Source organism: Typha angustifolia, chromosome 1, assembly GCF_048772165.1.
Source record: "Typha angustifolia cultivar Huaian chromosome 1, ASM4877216v1, whole genome shotgun sequence".
NCBI classification, from domain to species: Eukaryota; Viridiplantae; Streptophyta; class Magnoliopsida; order Poales; family Typhaceae; genus Typha; species Typha angustifolia.
Genome location: NC_133239.1, coordinates 900,892 through 919,651, shown reverse-complemented (window position 1 = coordinate 919,651; position 18,760 = coordinate 900,892). Strand labels below are relative to the sequence as shown.

Below are 18,760 nucleotides of genomic sequence, written 5' to 3'. Positions count from 1 at the left end.
GTCCATCTCTATCTCATAGTAATATGCTTTTATTTCGGGTTTTGTAGTTTTTCTTTTTCCAACTAATCACAAATATTATCTTCCACGTGTAACTATCTCAGCAACAATACAAAAGACTTCAAGCTTAAATTAAATAACTTAGTATATTAATTAAAGCTTGATAAGATATTCTTAAATAACTTAGTATATTAATTAAAGCTTGATAAGATATTAGTAACTTTATATTTAACAAGTAATATAAAACTAGAGAATTATTTACTTCAAATCTCCAAGGTATAATTTTCCACAAAAAAAAAAACCTCCAAGATATCCTATCTATCCATCAACCAGCTGCCACGCAAGCACTAAATATATATGCAACAAACGTAGTAGATAGAGTGAGAGTGCACAAAGGTTACAACCCCATCCCCATGCCATATTGCCACCCTTGAAAGAAATGCAAATTAATACATCAACAAAAGAACAATGTGAAATGGACAATTTTCACTAATATTCACGCCGAGTTTTGCATACATCAGATCTAATTGGCTTGGAGCAAATGAATGGGATAATTGCAATCACATTTCCATACAGCATGATCAAACTCTAATAATGATAAGATCCACAAATCATATACATATCAGAAGCTTTAAATTTCAGCCATTTGCTTCTATGATCATCAGACAAATGGTTTCAACACTCCAATGGAAACTTGCTAATTGCTCTTATCCTCATATCGAGAATGTGATCCATTTCTGTCAACATCATGAAAGAATGTCGGTTCCTGGTATCACCTCAAATCCCTGGAAGTATTCAGCCTCTGCCTTCAGCCCTGAAGATTTTCCTGGGGAAAAGATTAGAAAGTATGAAAATTATTCAAGTAATTGCAAAAGATGTTTAAATGATGTAGTAAATTTCTGCTTACTAGCAACCACATAGGCCTTCTTCTGTTCATCCTGTAGAACTAGCAACAATTTTATCTGTGATTCTAAACCTGGAAGTACCTGCTTGAGGGGATTTCAGAGGCCCACGTCTTTATACTGAAGCAAATATAACACCCGATACAAAGGCTAGTTCCACTAAGTTTCTTAAGATCCTCTTTGTTGACTAGTAGAGCAAGATAAGTAATAATGGTGGCTTGCCGATGAAATGATTCCTGTGATACGAATTAGTGCAGAGTGCTTGTCTAGCCTACTTTATATGCTCCCTTAATAGTTGTCCTGATTTTAACCCTCTCCTGTAATGCAAGTCAACAAATTCTTTATTTTCTTGGTTTCTAGTTCTGTCATGTATCTAACTCTCCACCAAAATCTTAAACAAGGTTGCACGAGGGTTGAGTAAATGCTGAAAAATTATGCAACTACCTAGCTAATAGTAGATCTATAAATTCTCTCATAATTGATTCCAAGCCTATATATTAACCCAAGTGTCATAATTGAGTCAGTTGCGGATAATCCCATACTATAGCCCAATTAGCCAATTAGATAATCCAACTGACCAATTATATAAAACTTTCATCAACTGAGACTACTTAAAACTTAAAAAAAAAACAATTACATCAATTTAGACAACAGATAAGCCTAATTAAGCCAACTGGACCACAATTGGATCCAGTTGAATTAAAAAGCCTCCAATTATGTTCAGGTAAACAATGACACAACCATTGACAACTAACTAGCTTTCTGATAATTACAAAATTGATGTCTCACCTTCATGAAAGTTGTAATAACCCACATTTAAAATTAAAAACATAGATAATAATAAAAATAGAGATAATTAGAGATTTAATTCGACACTATATCTTTTCTGATTTGGATTATATTAAAATTTTCATCTATTAGGTATCTTTTTAAACAAAAAGGGAGATCAAAATTCTACCTTTACGAAATTAACTCTCTAATTGTCTCCAACTTTATTATTATCTATATATTATCATTGTTTTAAATGCAGGTTATAACAAAATAGACATTCCATTCCATTTGACCATCTGGCTCACTTCATAATTCCATTCGACCAAAATAGCAGACTTATTTCCTTGTAAGCCTCTAATAAGGAACTTGTACCTTAAAACTATTAGAAAAGCTATAAGACCATCATCCGGAAGCAGAACAGCAATCTTTATGAGGATTATCATCCATCTATGACTGAAATGTTGTTAGGCAAATGAAACAAAAGGGCTAATTTGAAAACCATTAGTTATTTATCATGCATGGGGAAAACTCTTAAAGCATGTCTCAAGGGCGTCAGACGCGTGACACCCACATAGTGTGTATGGTCTAATAAAAATGACTAATAATCATTCTACAGCTCTCTTTCTCTCTGACCATTTTCCTCTGTTTGCAAGTTTCTTGATCAATCAAGGAGTGACATTTTATTGCACTGCCAAAACATATTAGAAATGGTGTGTACAGGCTCAAAACTGGGATTGAACCTTGGAGGAAGATCGATCAAGAAACCCTACATGAGAGTGACATCTTATTTGAGGTAGTGCCTTACATACATTTCAGGCTCAGCCTCTATCTCTTACTAACTCTTACTAACAATAACATGCATTTTAGTTGGTACACAGCCTGTAGAGAAAACTACTTGAGCTAGATGTTTATTACCACTTGTTTGGATGTGAGAGTGCAAATTCATCCAAAAACTAGATGCGAATATCTCTTTCACATCCTCATAAGCAAAAACAACCTCACCCAACCAGTTGAAAGATACTTTGCAACCAAAATGTACCTTAATGAACTATAGTTATGTTAGTCATTCGGATGAGCCTTTATGCAAATAGGATAGCTCAAAGTGAATGATGTATGAACCTACAATAAAAAAAACCACCGTATGCATAAAAAATATAAAAGAGATCTATCGCAACGCTACAAAATATTTCTCAACCCATGCTGATGCGCTGACATCTGACATGACAGTGACAAAAATATAAATTGTATAGTTATTAATAATAATACTAAACAAAATTATACTTTTACCCATGCCACGTTAGATGTCAACGCATCTGCATAGATTGAGAAGATATTTTCTATGAAATATGTAGCATTTCTTAAAATAAATTGTCAAGTATATAGATAAAGGCAAGTAGGGCATCTATGTCCTTATAACTACATCCATTCAAATTTTCAAAATGTAAGTCCATACTCCTAAATAAGTTTTTAACCAAACTACTACTACAAAAAGAATATTTATAGAAGTATTACATTGTTGAAACATATTAAAAAACTACTGCACTTCCTGTCAACTCAACGCTATGCGAAAAGTCGCTATCTAAGACAACGATTCGTAATGAATTTATCAATTTACCAGCAAACTAAAATACCGTTATTTTTTGTAAATAAATTGCTCCCACGAAAAGCAATTTATAGGTAAATCCCATCTCCCATTCACAAAATTTTCTAAATATTCCTTTGTAATATAAATCCCTTTTCATGAGAGTGATTTATTTATAAAAAAACAGCAATATTCTATTATATTGAAAAATTAAAAATCCATTAAAAATAGTTGTCTTGGATAACGATTGCTCACATGGCACTAAACTGGCAGAAAGTGCAGTAATTTTAGAATAAGTTTAAAACTGTAGCATTTCAAAAAGTATCTGCTATAGCAAAATTAGTTTGGTCTAAAACTTCTTAAATCCGTAGAATTATTACGGACCTAACATGACAATAACAACTCTCTCGAAACATTCCATTAACCCAAACTGATGTGGCTGATATCTAATATGACAATAACATTATTATGATTTAGTTTTTTCTTTCTATCAAATTAGATGTCCGTGCACCTGCTATGCAGGTTAATAGAATGTTATGCGTAGAATTTGAAGCATTTCCCCAAAATAAAATTGTCCGTGCCTATTTTGCTCCCTAAAATCAACATATATTTTTTATTGCTTTCAAACGATCCATTACCAAACTCTACCAAATGATCACAAAACTTCACATATCAAGTCATATAGATGAATGCAGCTAAAGCTTCGACATTATCTCTACTTGCGATCAAGATCTATGGAAAAATATTACCAATCTTCTACTAGAAGAGGTTTAGAGGAGGAGAAACACGCAAGTTTTCTGAACCGAGGGCTCGCCGCGGAACTCGTTCCTTCTATACTTGCCATCGCCGTTGCGAACATATCGACGGGGCTAGGGTTCAAATAAAGCTCTCTTTATTGGATGTGACTAATAAATAAGGATCGTTATCGGGTCGGATATGGTCGGATAGTAATAACCTGTGCCCAGATCCGCTTAATTTCGTACTTTGACCAGATTGTATGAAATAATGAAAGATAGAAGTCAACAACTTAAATGGTTGACCTAGACTTTATTTACTTTGGATCATGCAATGTCAAACGCATATTAAACAAAATCAACTCTTCTCCTGATAAATTTAGGTAGAATTTAGAAACCTACTCCCTTATATTATTCTTCTTCTTAAAGTTCAAGCGACATAGGCTAATTGATCTTTCTTGCAAGATGAGTTAAAAGCCTACTCCTTTTGGTTAGTTTGTTACAAACCATATACTCACAGAGAAGAAAGTCGATTACAACTCAAAAATACTAGAGATTATTACATAAGAAATCATTTTCATAATTCAAACTAGAAATTAATGATAAAATCAGAACAGCTTTCCTGCGTACTCTGGATCACCATCTCCTTTACCAGGCAAAGAAGAGGCAGATGATGCAAAGCTCTTCAACTCAGGAACACTCCTTCCAAGCTGCAATGCCATCTTAGTCTCAAACAACTCTCCATTCTCTCTCTGCTCCACATCTTCCTCCAAGTTGAACTCAATTGCCTCTTCCAGCTGCCGGTAGAATCCGGCGCAGTTGCGGAAGAGCTCGAAAACCATACCGACTTGCCCGCCGTGCTCCAACGAGTTCGTCACCGCCGCGAGAACTCCTCCGATCACCGCGACAAAGACTGGCCATGACCCAAATGAAGAAAGACTAGTAGTTCCGATCAAACAAGCTCCAACTGCAGATAAACCAGCAAGAGAAGGCCCTAAGAAGGCTAACACTATGTTGATCCTTAAAGCTAATTCACCAGACTTCAAATATAACTCTTCGTCTTTCTCCTTTAGTACTTTCAGAACGCCCTTCATCTCTTCTTCCAACTCTTTGCTCCAACCGTTCCTCTCCCTCCCCGCTCCTGATATTCGTTGCCTTTTGTTATGACCCAACCGCGGCCACCACTTGGTCGGCTCGACGCGCTCTGGAAACTTCTCGAGCATTCCTGAAAGCAATGGAAGCGGGTACGCCCTGTCGAGGGCTAGTACTCTCTCCATAGCCTCCTTCACGTCGGCCTCCATCGGGGCTCGGATCGCGAGAGTTGTGTGTATCGACTTCTCGAGCTGCCTGAACAATCTCGCCGCACTCCGTTGCTCTTCCGCGAGCTGCGAAGGCTGGATCTTGTTGACGAGTAGCATCATCGCGGTGGCAGCGGCGAAGAGGAGAGCCGCCGCGAACTTGAAAGCTAGGAGGTCGGCTTTCGCCTCTAGGATCGGAATACCGGATATGCCGGCCATGATGGATGCCATCAGGCTGATGGAGTTGATGCAGTTGAGGAAGAGATGATTCCAGTTGTTCCTCTGTTGGCCGATGATCGCGTGCATTTCCGCGCGGTCTGCGGCGGCCTCGGCAATGATGTGGATCTGGGACATGCAAGTGGCATGCAGTTTGCTCTTCATGACTTGTGTTTGAGTACTATGTCTAGGAAGCTCCATCTTGATCTTTCTTGATAGGATAGGGATAGAAGCAAGCCTTATTCCTGGATAAGTAGAGAATAGGAGGCTGACTCGGAGCCTTGGGATAGATAGGTACGACGAGGAGGCTTTCAGCGATGCCATGGATAGTGTTCTGCAACTCAATCTTTGGTATAAGGGAGAAGGTCTCCGCTTGGAGGTTATTTGTATTGTATTGTGAGTTGAGTCGTCTTACACGCCTCCGTTGACTAATGACTAGTGCCAGGTCGTTCACACTGGAGGTTGTCAAGTATGCAAGTATATACTTGTGCAATGAGAGAAGTGGAAGCTTTCGATCATAGCCCAGGGAAAATGAACCTTTTGTTAGCCGAGGAGGAAAATAAAGCTGAGGAAGACTTGGTCAACTTTGAATGTACCCAGAAAGTCGTGTTCAGATTAAGCTGTGAATCGATGGTCCAAGAATGATATGAAGACTGAAGTAGTTCTAACTTCTAACTCACTCTAAGACCTGTGCATCATTAAGTGCGACTATCAAATGAAACAGTAACACATGGACAACTCATTGAAGCACATATTATAAGAGACTGTTGAGCTAGAAATATACAGATATTTTTGTAATCCCTTGGCCAACCGTTCGTTTAAACTAGCCAGTCTAAGCCCAGCATTATTATACTATTACCATCAACTTGTTTCTTCCATGATGCCACTTTCCTAGTCAACTCATCAAAGCAAAAGGAAAGTAATAATACATTAATACTGAAGCAGGCATTATATCACGCATGACAACCATATCACGAAAACCAACGACTATCCAACTACACCGCTATTGCTTGAAACATACGCACTTCAATCCAAACTTGTAACCATGATTTGCATTTTAGCAGGGAAGACAGTAAGAAAAAATTCTCTGGCATTTCAAAACATGGAACGTATTCAAGGCACAGAACAACATTATGAGTCAAACCATAGCTAATCAAACCAGCCAAAAGAATCCAAGAATGTCCTGCTTTCTGATAAATATACTGCAGATTTGCATTTGCAGATAGAAAGGACAAATTGGACAAAGTCGTGTTAGATACGCTGTTTAAGTGTTACATCTATGCACCAGTTCAGTTAAATAACGCAATCACCAGGAAACCAACAATATACAAGTATGTAGTTACAATGTTCCAAAGAAACTTCTCAGTAGTAAAAGCTACATGGGCTTTTGATAGCCTTCAAGAATGAAGATTACGACTCCTCATCACTATCATTGCCAAAGATTGATGACACTTTTGCAGCAACTTTCGGCTTCTTGCTGATGCTGCCAGTTGAAGTCTTCTGTGCAGAAAATGAAACACTAATATTAATGAAGTAAAGAAGTTTGCACTAACAAGATTAGAGAGACAGATTCCCAATTTGTTAATTCAGCAACATACATTTGACAGTTATGAATTGAATTTTCATAACTGTAAACATCACGATACTTCATACCCTCACCGTTTACATAAATGCATATAAACCTTTGACAGTTACGAATTGAATTTTTCAACTTATATCACCGCTATGAACTGACGGGCAGACACAAACATTATGACTGGCAGATAAAAATATGTAATAGTATGACATACAAAAGTAATGACACCAAAATTAAGATGGTTTACAAGAACCCAATATAACAGATATCTAGACATGGTAAGCAGAACATATTTCTCTCAGCCAGTATTATTCTGTCCAATCAAATTAAACTATCAAAATTCAAAAGGTAAAACCATTTACTGTCATTATATCTAGACTAGAAATTTATTCTTGATCATTATGTAGCAAACCTTGGAGGGACCAGGTCTAGAAAAGCCAAACTTCAATGCCTGTCGCTGATCCTGATCAATAAGTGTCGGAGTATTCTTAGGTGCAGCGGTCTCTGCTGAGACACCTGATTGTTCTTGCTCTTGTTGTTGTTTCTTTTGAGCATCTGCCCTGAAACAGGATTAAGGAACTTCAAAAGAATTTAGTTACTCTACTTTTCAACATAGTCTATATTATTTTCAAAATACTGTAATTATCATATATTAAAAAAATTCATAAGGATACAATAGGGCAAATTTAGCCATTTCTTTCTCTTGACGTAATTGTTCCCGTTTCTGCCTGTCATCACGGCTGCTACTTCCATGCATTTCTCTCATTTCCTTAAATCTCTGCACCATCATTATGAAATCAGCAACTGCGAAAAAGCACCTCAGAAGAATAGCATACGACAAAAACAAGGTACATTTACCTTTCTGTGATTGTGATCATATGAGCTCAAATGACTTTCAAATTCCATTGCCAACTTGTATTGCTTGTTGCAGAGACTACAAAAGAACGCCTTCTTTATTTCCTTCACCTCAGTTTGGATTTTCTGCTCACGCTCTGCTATGACCTGGATTGTCATGATTTGCACGAAGCAGGCAGTAGAAGCCACCAGATAATAAAAAGTGCACGAAATTCTCAAGACCCTCGAAAGTTGATGCTCCCTTATGATATCATTCCCGTCAAAAGACACGCATATATGCTATATGCTGCCTACTACTAGATGTAGGTTTTGCAAACGTCAAGCATCAACTTCAAAGAACCTAACTAATGTACTATTTGAACAAGGTTTACATACCTCCCGCTTCTTCATATTTTCTTCAGTCTCCTCTAGTTCAACCTCTAGCTTTTTCCTCTGCACATTTTCTTCAGAAGTAAAGAAATCATCTTCTTCTTGTTTACCAACACCCAACTTTGGGTCCCTAATACCAGCTTTTATTGGCTCCACTATTCCTGCATATTATCATCAAAACAAGTCCGCGACAATCAATATCCATCTGGTAGAGAAATTGGCTTGCATAACCAAAAGAACTGGATAACACGATCCCCTTACAACGGATATGCCAGTATTAGTATTGGGCATTAGTATATCATAGACATGAGCTTCAACTGAGAATTAGTAACTCAATTTTACCAATTCTGTGATTTGTCAAATAACCAAGGTATCCAAAGCACCACAAAAGAAGTACTTGCAATCGACATTAGGGTATGTCAAAAAGTTATCAGAGCCATATATTCATGCATATCAAACAGGAGTCACACTGACACAGAGTTCTAACAGTATAGCTAGGGAAAGAACAAGAGCACTAGAGTCAATGGCAATCAGCAAAAAAAATTTCCTTACTATAAGAACATACCTTGCTCATTTTTGCCAAGGCCCTTGCCTTTCCATCCCATCTTTTGTAGAAGCCTGAACCCTATGTTGGATGATGTCAATTGTGTATCTAAGGATGCTTGCTCCAAATCATCTGTATCAAGATTTTCTGTAGGCCTGTGATAAATTGGCAAACGGAAATCTTCCCCAGATTCCTCGGCAAGGGAATTAGAATAAGCCTGGATCATCAAAATTGAAGTTCAGTGTCCAACATGGTGATTAATGATCGGTGTAACAAAACGAGACTTTCAAACTTAAGGAATTGCTTCAAGAGAGAGAGAGAGAGAGAGAGAGAGAGAGAGAGAGAGAGATTGAACAATAAACTATAAGTCATTATCAATTATGCAAACTCAAGTTCTGAAACTATAATAAATGATATCTTGAACTGGCAGATCAAGAAAGCATAAGCATGGATTACACCACCAATAGAGACCAATTCCGGGCATGGATTAGGCCACCAATAGAAGCCAATTCAGGTTGGTATGGCCCTTAAGATAGCTCTTTGACCACATCCAAAAACAACTGTCAGGGGAATCTCTCTACTTATGTAAGATTATGTCTAGAGATCAAGAAATAAAAGAAATCCTAGCTTTAGTTCTTCCAAAATTTTAAAAGAAGAATCATCCTCGTAGATCATTCCAAAAATTATCAAACCAAACCAAGATATATGCCAATCTTACCGCTTCAGTTTGTTGTTGCCGTTCCTCTTGAAAGTATGACTTTTCCATCTGGGTCACCTACGCACACAGTAGTGTAATCAAGAATAAGGAGTCAGAGAGTACCTATAACGAAATCCTACCATATACAGAAAAAAAAAACAATAAATCAAACAATTTTACACTCCATAATCATCCAGCCCCTTCAGGATAAACATGAATCAGCTACATAGCATGAGTCAAATTGATGAGATCAACGAGAAAGCAAGAGAAAATCTGTCATTTCTGAAACTATAGTTATATCTACATCACTATTCAGGTAAATACAAAACAAACACACACATCTAGATTCCCTGCACGATAAATCAAGCTAAGAAGGGGAAGGGAAAAAGGAAAAACAACATAAAGATGATACCTTTAAGCTCAGATGCTCGAACAAGTGCCGCACGCTCGAGATCTAAGAGATCTGGGGAATCTTCTTGCAAGTTTGACCAATCTTGGCGCGCTTAAGAGCTACGGATTTGGGATTTGGGGAATTTCGAGACTAACGATCTCGAGATGAGAGTGAAAACGAGAATTTTGTATAGGGATTTTGAGGAGAACAAAGAAACCCTAGAATTGGAACAGGGAGAGAGAGGCGGCGGACACGAGGCGACTAGGAGAGGTCTTTTCCCTATCGTGATTAAAGATCCGACGGTGATCCCACCTCTCCGCCCGTTTAAGTCGCTTTATCTGCGTTCGTTTAATAAACTTTTATTTAACACCCTATTCTTTCTCTTATTCGTGTTGCTGTTATTACGGGAATACACTGTCTAGAGAGCAGTTTTCTATGTGTCAGTGTATGGATTTTTTTATATAATTACCACCGAAAGCTTTCAAAATATCATAATTATCCCTGTTTTTTTTTCAAATATCATATTATTCAAAAATATTATTTCATTAGTTCAATCTAACTAATTATGATTAAAATATAACTTACGTCTAAACAAAACTATTTTGCTATTACGATAAGTTATTAAAAATAATTTAAAAGCTACCCAATATCATCTCCAATATCATAGTACAATAAAATATTTTTTATTTAATAAACATTATTGATAATATTTTACACTTTAAACTTTAAAAAAAAAATTGTATTTTAGCCATACATGTGTTTATTAACTCTAATAACAATTCTAAAAGCATCAGAAGATTTTAGTGAGAATTATTATATTTTAAATAATATATTGATGATTATTATATGTTGAATGTTTTCATGTAAAAATCCCTTAATATATAGACATTGAAGTTAAATTAAAATTATAAAAAAGTTTGAAGCACAATAACTAAAAAATGCACGGTGCGAAACGAAAGATTCACTATTTAAAATTTCAAATTAATCAACACTGCGTGGTCTAAAATGGAAAATTTTCTTTAAAAACACATGAATCTAACGACGGTTCGATGAGAAAATCTCGCCAGAGTGAACTTGTGCCTGAAATGATAAGCTTCCAGTGAAACATATGAGAAAAGATATACTAATTTTAACATAAGTTGGGCTCTAATGGCAAGTTGGCCACCATCTTAAAGAAGTACTCAGTGGTGGAAGAGCATCAATCAAACTACTAAAGAACGAGAACTTTGAAGAATTGGGAGGAAGTTTGGGCCAAAGCATTATTATCATCACAAATGTAATAATACCATCACTGCAAAAGGCAGCAGGAACAATCCCATGCCTTTAAGATTTTAAATTAAATACCCACTACTACATAGTTTCTGAACAGAAGCAAAAAAAAGAGATGACTGGTCTTTTTGGAGAAATTGTATGTGACAGTAAGGAGAATTCCCAATCAAAAACATATCTCTGTACAACAAAGGCTGGAGGAATACTGATAAAATTCCGCAAGGATTGGAGTTGTTCTTTCCTGTCTTTCATCCCTCAATGCTGCAACAATGACACTGCAGCAAATAATCCGCAAACGATAAATCCTTCAGATCAAAGTCCATTGAAGCTTTGGTCTTCTTGGGAGAGATTTTAAGCTGTTTCCTGCCTCATTAGATCAATCAAAATCGAGCAGAAGTTCCAACATCTGTTCTTCCCAAATTGCTTGAACTTGGTTTCTCTTTGATGGACTCAGCCTCCATGCTGTCCATGTGATTTCTTCGGTTTCTCCGGTCCTATTGTCAGATCAAATCATATCCCATAATAACTTCATTTGAAATAAGTTAATAATTGAAGGAGAAAATAAAGCTTGTACACCAGAGAGCACAAACCTCACGGAATGGAACTTCTTCCACCTCGAGCATTCGAACAACTTGACCCATCTTAGGCCTCTTGTCAGAGTCGGGATCAACACATCTCAATGCAACTAGAAGGGCACGTTTAAGAGCCCGTGTAGCTGGTTTGACTTCTAAATTAGGGTCAACCACTTCCTCAGCTCTCCTACTGCCAACCATCATCTTAAGCCATTCCACGAGATGTACCTGAAATGCACACCAGACATATGATAACTAAACACACAAATGATAATGGTGATTTTAGGCGTACAAGGCTAACATTCATAGCCCACGCAGGGAGAGAATTTGCAGCTAGTTGCCTTGGTGAACTTTAACAAGCAGACTCCGACAGTTCACAAGTCTGAAGGGCACAAGAAATGCAAATCAAGGTACTAACATAAATTGTACCTTTAATTAGGGAATCCTACCTCATTTGCAGGCCGACCATAATCAACAGGATCTCTGCCTGTCACAGCTTCCAACAGCAGTACCCCAAAGCTGTAGACATCGCTCTTCTCATTTAGCAACCCAGTATTGGCATATTCAGGTGCTACATACCTGAAATGATGACAGGAAATTGGTAATCATCTGTGTGATTCGTCTGGAGGTCATCAAACTTGAGTTATCTGGTAAATAACCAAGATAAGAGCCTAAAAGACGAGACTGTAGGCCTACCCAAAAGTTCCCATTACTCTTGTAGTGACATGGCTTTTGCCTGCACCCAAGAGTTTAGCTAATCCAAAATCAGAAAGTTTGCCATTAAATTCATCATCTATCAAAATATTGCTTGATTTAATATCTCGGTGAACAACTTTCGGCTCGATTGCTTCATGCAAATAAGCAAGTCTGCAGGACATTAGTCACCCAAACAGTAAGTGATCAATAGAAATCTAAAACTTGACATTCATGTTCATCAGCTTAAAGTAAGAAAATACAGATGTGGTCCCTTACGCCTTTGCGATGCCGAGGACAACTTTCATTCGTGAATCCCAACTAAGAATGCCATGTTGGCGCAAAGCACCATGAAGCCACTGCTCTAAGTTCCCATTGTTCACATACTCATACACAAGCATCCTAAAATATGATGAATGCATTAGTTGCCAAAATAGACTAATAAATCTATATGACAAACAATATTCCAGCTTAGTTAATAAAAGGACTTACAAATTGATGGATTAAACAAAGGGAAAATAGAAGAAGTAAATTTGTTGGGGTAAGTGCAATAATTAACTGATTGGAGTATTTCTCAGGAATTCCATGTTCTAAAACTTCAAGATCAATAAACTCAATTGGTCAGAGCTAATAAAGCTAAGATGGAAAGGAAATAATTCTACCTAGAGTGTATTTTCTAACATAAAAGATAATTGTCTAGCTATGAGGACTGGCTTTTAGATTTTTCAAGAAAGTATTCCATGATTTGAATAATATTACAGTTTAACCAAGTATGATGGACGAAAGAATCGAGATAGTGTTTTTTGTTGCAACTTCTATGCCTATAAGGACTCTTTCAAGTATATACCTAGTTTCTGTGGTGCCGCGACATTCATGTATGAAGATGTAGAAGACTTTATATTTAGTCTCCGAAAATGATGTGATGTTTCAACTCCTCTAACAAAAATCTCTTTATTCATCCATAACAAAAAGGCTGGACAAAACAACTTAATGTATCCATGTCTTCAAGGGTAACATGGCGTCGCTGGCTGATACGGTCTTAAGATCCTGGAAATAACTCTCCAGAAATGGAAATAATGTTGTGTGTATATTGCCTTACCCAGACCCTGCAATGGCGGGACCCCAGAGCAATGCAACACCCCTTTTTCTTTTCTTTTTTTAGTAATATAATGTTCATTCTTGAAGGGCCCATTCTTCTAACTTAATGGTCCCAATCTATCTTGTTTCCCGGTATATAACTTAGTTGTTAATTCTTCAGTCTTACAAGGGACTCTTGCGTAAATAAGATAAGGAGATAGGAATAAAAGAGTCATTTTTTCTGACCATACCACTTCCTTCATTTCTTTCTTTTTTAAATTTCTGACTCTTCGGTTGGTCAGACAAAATAGTCCAGTTTATCTGTACAAAAGTCATACTAGTAAGGATGCCATCTTGGAGAGAGTTCTGGATTGAACTTTTCAGATAACTTCAATAAATGTTGATCTAATACACTTCAAAATTTGGCTGGTCACGACTGCAGGATATACTAACAATGTTAAAATTTCCTTGTTCTTTCCAATATATATATATATATGTGTGTGTGTGTGTGTGTGTGTGTGTGTGTGTGTGTGTGTGTGTGTGTGTGTGTGTGTGTGCGCGCGCGCGCTTGAAGACCAATTTAGAAAGTATCACACTCAAGAGTCTCTTATATAATATATGTGCGTGCGCGTGCGTGTCATTATAAAAGAATTAAGATGTTAAGCAGAATATTTGCTGGTCACAAAAGCAGGATAATCAAAGAGGAAAAGGCTAACTCCTCGAGTTAGCCTAAAGGTGATTACATGTGAGTGAATGAACTCATAGAAGACCAATTTAGAAAGTATCACAGTCAAGAGTCTCTTATATAATATATGTGTGTGTGTGCGTGCACGTATTTATAAAAAAAATTAAGATATTTAAGCAGAATATTTGCTGGTCATGAAAGCAGGATGATCAAAGAGGAAAAGGCTAACTCCTAGAGTGAGGACAGTACAAGCTGGTACAGAAAACGGCATAAATGAAAAAGGTAATTACCTATGAGTGAGTGAACTCGTAGAAGACCAATTTAGAAAGTATCACAATCAAGTTTCTAATCTTAACCAAGGCACTAGGATGCAATGGCTTTTCATTATCTCTAAGTTAAATTGATGTTGTCAAATATCCCTCCATGGCTATTGTCGAGATCATGAGGCATCATATGCATGTACAATACAGAAAAAAAAATTTCTCTTTTCACTATTTAAAAAAAAAGTGAGTTTCATCTAATTATGTACTTGTAACATTAAATTGCGTATAACCTACTGAAAGTAGTGGAGAGACAGCAGATACTAGTAATGTGGCAACAGTATTTCGTTAAACTCACAACAAAAATTGATCCAAAGGTTGGAATATTTTTGTTCTTCAAGAAGAGTTATAATTAATCTCAATTGGCAGATGGAAGCAGCCAAATTGATCCAAAGGTTGGAATATTTTTGTTCTTCAAGAAGAGTTATAATTAATCTCAATTGGCAGATGGAAGCAGCCGTGAGTGTATCTTATGGTTTAGGTACTTGGATGGGATTCTACTGAGTCTCTTTCTCTACTCCATTTCCCAAATTTCTCCAAAGCTATTAGTAGCTCCCATCTTCCAATTATTTAGAAGTCGTCGACAATAGTATCATCTTTCCTACTATGGACTGGTGATTAAGGAGATCTACATTATCCTGCCAAGCAACCATATCTAACTGTTGTTTGTCCGAGGTACATGCAACATCATAATTAATTCTCCTTCAATAGCTAAAGACTGGTTAATCTCCTTTAGAAGCTTTCCTGTTAAGATATAAAAGATTAAAAAAGATATCCGCAATAGAAAATTACTAGATTTTTATTTACTTGACTTTTAGTTAATGGTTTGCACAAATAGTTGGGACTAAAACTTTGTTTGTTTTCCCCGAGCATCTCTGACTACATGGTAGGCTGCCTCTCATTTAAATCACCTATCTGTCTTAATTAACCTCCATGAGTGCTAAAAAGCTAATATTTCATGTCTTCCTCAAAATACAAGTGCTTTTCTGCTGAAGTTTGAATATAGATGGTAACTATAAAAAAGGTGACATTCTGGCTAAAGTGGTTCTTTTGGCAGTTTCTCTCTATTTCATTCCTGATTTTAAACAGTTGGCGTAGGAGTACTGTTCATGACATATACAAAGATCTCATAATGACCTTGTGTTCATGAAGTTGTCTAGTACCACCATCCACCACAATTTTGGGACCATAAATATTCAAGTGCATGTACTAACACAGAAGGAGGTGATATTTTTTTCGGCATGATTCTTCAGCCACTTCATGGTAGTTAGACCTTCACATTTCCATGTAAACAAGGGCATAAAATGCTACTGATTATTCTTTTATGATATCAGCAATCAAAAGAAATTGTAAGTACTAAAGGAAAAACAGATGAACTACTCAAGACAAATCTTCACCTATGGATTCCTTCTACACAATATCCCAAAAGCCGCACCAGATTCTTATGTCTAACATGGCCAATTGCTTCCACCTCCACTCTAAATTCCTTTTCTGCCTGTCCCCTGTGATTCACAGTGAAAAACAAAGAAATGCCTGTATACAATCATTTCCAGAAATTCAGGAACATGGTTCCTAAGTAACCAAGGACATATCCTATTTCAGGTATCAGCTTAGAAGATACTTACAGATTGTTAAGCAGTTTTTTGACAGCAACATCGGTTCCGTTTATGAGACGCCCCCGGTAAACAATTCCGTATCCACCCTCTCCAATAACATTCTCCTTTGAGAAACGATTAGTAGCATGCTCCAAATCTCTGAGAGTAAACCAATGACCCCATCCTAGATGTGAAAATTCTGGAAGACCAACTAAAGGTGATGCTGATATAATCCCATATTGAGGATATGGTTTCCCTTTGGGTCCTGAACTGCCCTCATCCCCAGAATGAGAACTGCCAGCCCTGTCAATTTGGTAAATTGAGCTACACTGGCTTATGTTATCCGCATCACTTGATTTGCTTCTGACCAAGTGTGCCAACATCTTTTCTGAATCTCTCTCACTATTCATGTCATGCAAGGGGAGGATAGGACCTTCATGCTGACGGAAATTCTGTGCGAGACTATGGCCACCTACTCTGTCTACCGCAATTTCCTTGGAGACATCTGGGATTTGCGAGACTGGAAACTTCTCAAAGGTCCTTCTTGTTTTCCTTCGAAAGGTGGCCCACATACACAGGAAACATAGAAACAACAAAATTAATACGCATACACTGATGCCAATCACAACCCACAGTCTCAAGCCAAATGGTGGTGTCCTTGTCGATAATTCTGCATTCAGAGATTCCTCAGATGGCATCCTTTTGTTCCTGGGTTCAGAAAGAGAGTCACATTAGTGGCTCAACTCTAATATATGAGCTACATTCTACCATGCAGCAATCTGGTAAGAACAATAAAATATATGAGCACATACCAATCTTACAGGTTCCACAGAAGGACTCAAAAACCAAAATACACGCTTTCAACAAAAGTAACATAGCAAAGAGGAGATTGACAAATAACATACTATTTCTTCTTGAAAAATAATAGTTTCTAGCATAACATAAGAGACAGAAGGTTCTCGTAATGTCTTTAATGTGCATGGGAAGCGCTAATGGCCAAACATTTCACAAAATGCACATTCTGAGAACACCACTAGTAGCACAGCAAATTAATCGATAAAGATTCAAAGGTGATGGAACCAATCAAAACACCAAAATTAAAGAGAGAACGAACAAAAGACACAGATCCATGTTCATCTATTCCCCGTTCCCTTCAAGCGACGCATTTGTGGAAAACATATCATACCCACTACAAAATGCAGCTCCCGATTGGAAATTTTAGGGGAAAAAAGAGTCGGGAATGTGAAAGACCTTACCTTTTTTGAGGTATCGATCTATTTGATTTTGCTTTCACCCTCGGAAGGAAGGAACCTGACCTAGCGAATGGCTTTCCTCCAGCAAATTCTTTTAAGCCATCGAAACCCAAATAGATCTATTCCTAAACTATAAAAAGACCCATCCAACAAAATGTAGTAAGAGTACTCTCCCAGGCTCCCAGCCGAGATAGACTAAAATGTGGGTCAAATAGCTTAAATAGAGAACAAAAAAAACAAACAAAAAAAAAAAGAACGCGCAGACGAACTAGTTCACACCCGATAAAAGAGAGGAGAAAGAGGAGAAATCACTGTCATCGACCTCTGGGAGATTAGAGGGCAAGAAAGGAATGGTTTGGTGAAATGGTTGGTGGGTATATTTTTCTTCCCCCCTTTTTGCGTTGGTGAGAGGGGAGAAGGACCATGAAAGCCAGGAAAAAGGAGAAGCTTTGTTTGCAATGGAGGAAAGCCTCAAAGAGAAGAGAGAGAGAGAGAGAGAGAGAGAGAGAGGTGGGGGAAAGAGAAAGGGAACAGTAAAGGGAAAGCAAAGAGAAGGAGCAGGATTTGCATTAAAGTTGGGGTAGTAAATAGAGGATAAAATATAAAAAATGGGGAAAATGAGGGGGGGGAATAGTAAATGTGGGGGACGATGAAGTGGAAGGATGAGGTCAACTGAGCGGACAGGAGGGCTGTCCCTGTGTATACAAAATGTATGAATATATTACATCAGGGTTCTTTTCAGTCCTTCGTTGGCTGACAAAAGTGCACGATGATCTCCATGTGCCATTGGTTGCAGTTCGTTCCTGCAATCCGTTCTGCATCCAATCTGATATTTACACAGAGAATCCAAATCTAGCTTGCTGTTGCTGGCTGGCTGGCACAAGCTCATTTATGCAACTTCACCCCTTTTCTTTTGTCTTAAAACTTAAAAGGAGGCGTCCATTTTCCTCACTTTTACGAATTGACCATCTTGCCCTTGTAACGGCTATTTCGGCAGCCTTTTTTCTAAGAGGGGCTATCGGAATACCAGAGGTTTGCGTTAATTCTTTTTCCTCCATATTTTCTCACCTTTTGCAAATCGTCTGGAAATGTTATCTATTTAGCAGATTTAATCTATTTTGCATGTCCTAGTTTTATTATAGAAGAGTACGATTACATTCTTCCAATCGTTCCAATAGAATAGTGTGATGAAAATGATAAAAATGTACTCGGTTAACCATCGCTCTCCGTCCAGTGCTTCGTATCTACATTCTTATTCTTTGTTCGTCTCATTATATTATATAAACCGTAAAGCCTACTCTGTCTTAGAATCTGGATTTTGAACAACCGATTGTTAAATTGGGTATGGTGGGTTGTTAGTTGTT

General features: G+C 37.3%; 3 protein-coding genes and 1 long non-coding RNA gene across 5 annotated transcripts; all 4 read right to left on the bottom strand.

Moving 5' to 3' along the window:
- Positions 1-468: 468 nt before the first annotated feature.
- LOC140761546 (uncharacterized) lies at positions 469-4,114 on the bottom strand. Its single transcript, XR_012104584.1, has 2 exons — positions 905-4,114; positions 469-823 (listed from the first exon to the last, which is right to left on the bottom strand). It is a non-coding gene; the product is annotated as an uncharacterized lncRNA (long non-coding RNA).
- A 288-nt stretch (positions 4,115-4,402) lies between these two features.
- Positions 4,403-5,835, bottom strand: LOC140761505 (probable F-box protein At4g22030). Its single transcript, XM_073098863.1, has one exon. The coding sequence runs from the start codon at positions 5,822-5,824 to the stop codon at positions 4,595-4,597; it is 1,230 nt and encodes a 409-aa protein (XP_072954964.1). The 5' UTR covers positions 5,825-5,835; the 3' UTR covers positions 4,403-4,594.
- An 832-nt stretch (positions 5,836-6,667) lies between these two features.
- On the bottom strand, positions 6,668-10,226 carry LOC140761515 (uncharacterized). Of its 2 annotated transcripts, none has more exons than XM_073098882.1 (8): positions 9,954-10,226; positions 9,563-9,619; positions 8,866-9,061; positions 8,307-8,461; positions 7,935-8,078; positions 7,751-7,854; positions 7,489-7,636; positions 6,668-6,997 (listed from the first exon to the last, which is right to left on the bottom strand). In XM_073098882.1, the coding sequence occupies exons 2-8, from the start codon at positions 9,608-9,610 to the stop codon at positions 6,911-6,913; spliced, it is 882 nt and encodes a 293-aa protein (XP_072954983.1). In that variant the 5' UTR covers positions 9,611-9,619; positions 9,954-10,226; the 3' UTR covers positions 6,668-6,910. The 2 variants fall into 2 exon arrangements, with proteins under 2 accessions (XP_072954983.1, XP_072954975.1); XM_073098874.1 differs by having other exon boundaries at positions 6,668-7,000; positions 9,954-10,224.
- Positions 10,227-11,220: 994 nt separating this feature from the next.
- Positions 11,221-17,954, bottom strand: LOC140761487 (probable receptor-like protein kinase At2g42960). The gene is made up of 8 exons (XM_073098842.1): positions 17,400-17,954; positions 16,174-16,851; positions 15,946-16,050; positions 12,746-12,868; positions 12,470-12,640; positions 12,223-12,352; positions 11,792-12,001; positions 11,221-11,695 (listed from the first exon to the last, which is right to left on the bottom strand). The coding sequence occupies exons 2-8, from the start codon at positions 16,839-16,841 to the stop codon at positions 11,582-11,584; spliced, it is 1,521 nt and encodes a 506-aa protein (XP_072954943.1). The 5' UTR covers positions 16,842-16,851; positions 17,400-17,954; the 3' UTR covers positions 11,221-11,581.
- Positions 17,955-18,760: the final 806 nt, after the last annotated feature.

What these genes read in the sequence shown, in the direction of transcription:
- LOC140761487 (XM_073098842.1), bottom strand. Translation starts at nt 16,841, where the DNA reads ATGCCATCTGAGGAATCTCTGAATGCAGAATTATCGACAAGGACACCA. An exon ending in GTCCTCGGCATCGCAAAGGC is followed by an intron (nt 12,641 to 12,745) that starts GTAAGGGACCAC and finishes AATGTCCTGCAG; the next exon opens with ACTTGCTTATTTGCATGAAG. An exon ending in AAGAAGTTCCATTCCGTGAG is followed by an intron (nt 11,696 to 11,791) that starts GTTTGTGCTCTC and finishes ATCTGACAATAG; the next exon opens with GACCGGAGAAACCGAAGAAA.
- LOC140761505 (XM_073098863.1), bottom strand. Translation starts at nt 5,824, where the DNA reads ATGGCATCGCTGAAAGCCTCCTCGTCGTACCTATCTATCCCAAGGCTC.
- LOC140761515 (XM_073098874.1), bottom strand. Translation starts at nt 9,610, where the DNA reads ATGGAAAAGTCATACTTTCAAGAGGAACGGCAACAACAAACTGAAGCG. An exon ending in CCTTGGCAAAAATGAGCAAG is followed by an intron (nt 8,462 to 8,865) that starts GTATGTTCTTAT and finishes GATAATATGCAG; the next exon opens with GAATAGTGGAGCCAATAAAA. An exon ending in CTAGACCTGGTCCCTCCAAG is followed by an intron (nt 7,001 to 7,488) that starts GTTTGCTACATA and finishes TTTTCTGCACAG; the next exon opens with AAGACTTCAACTGGCAGCAT.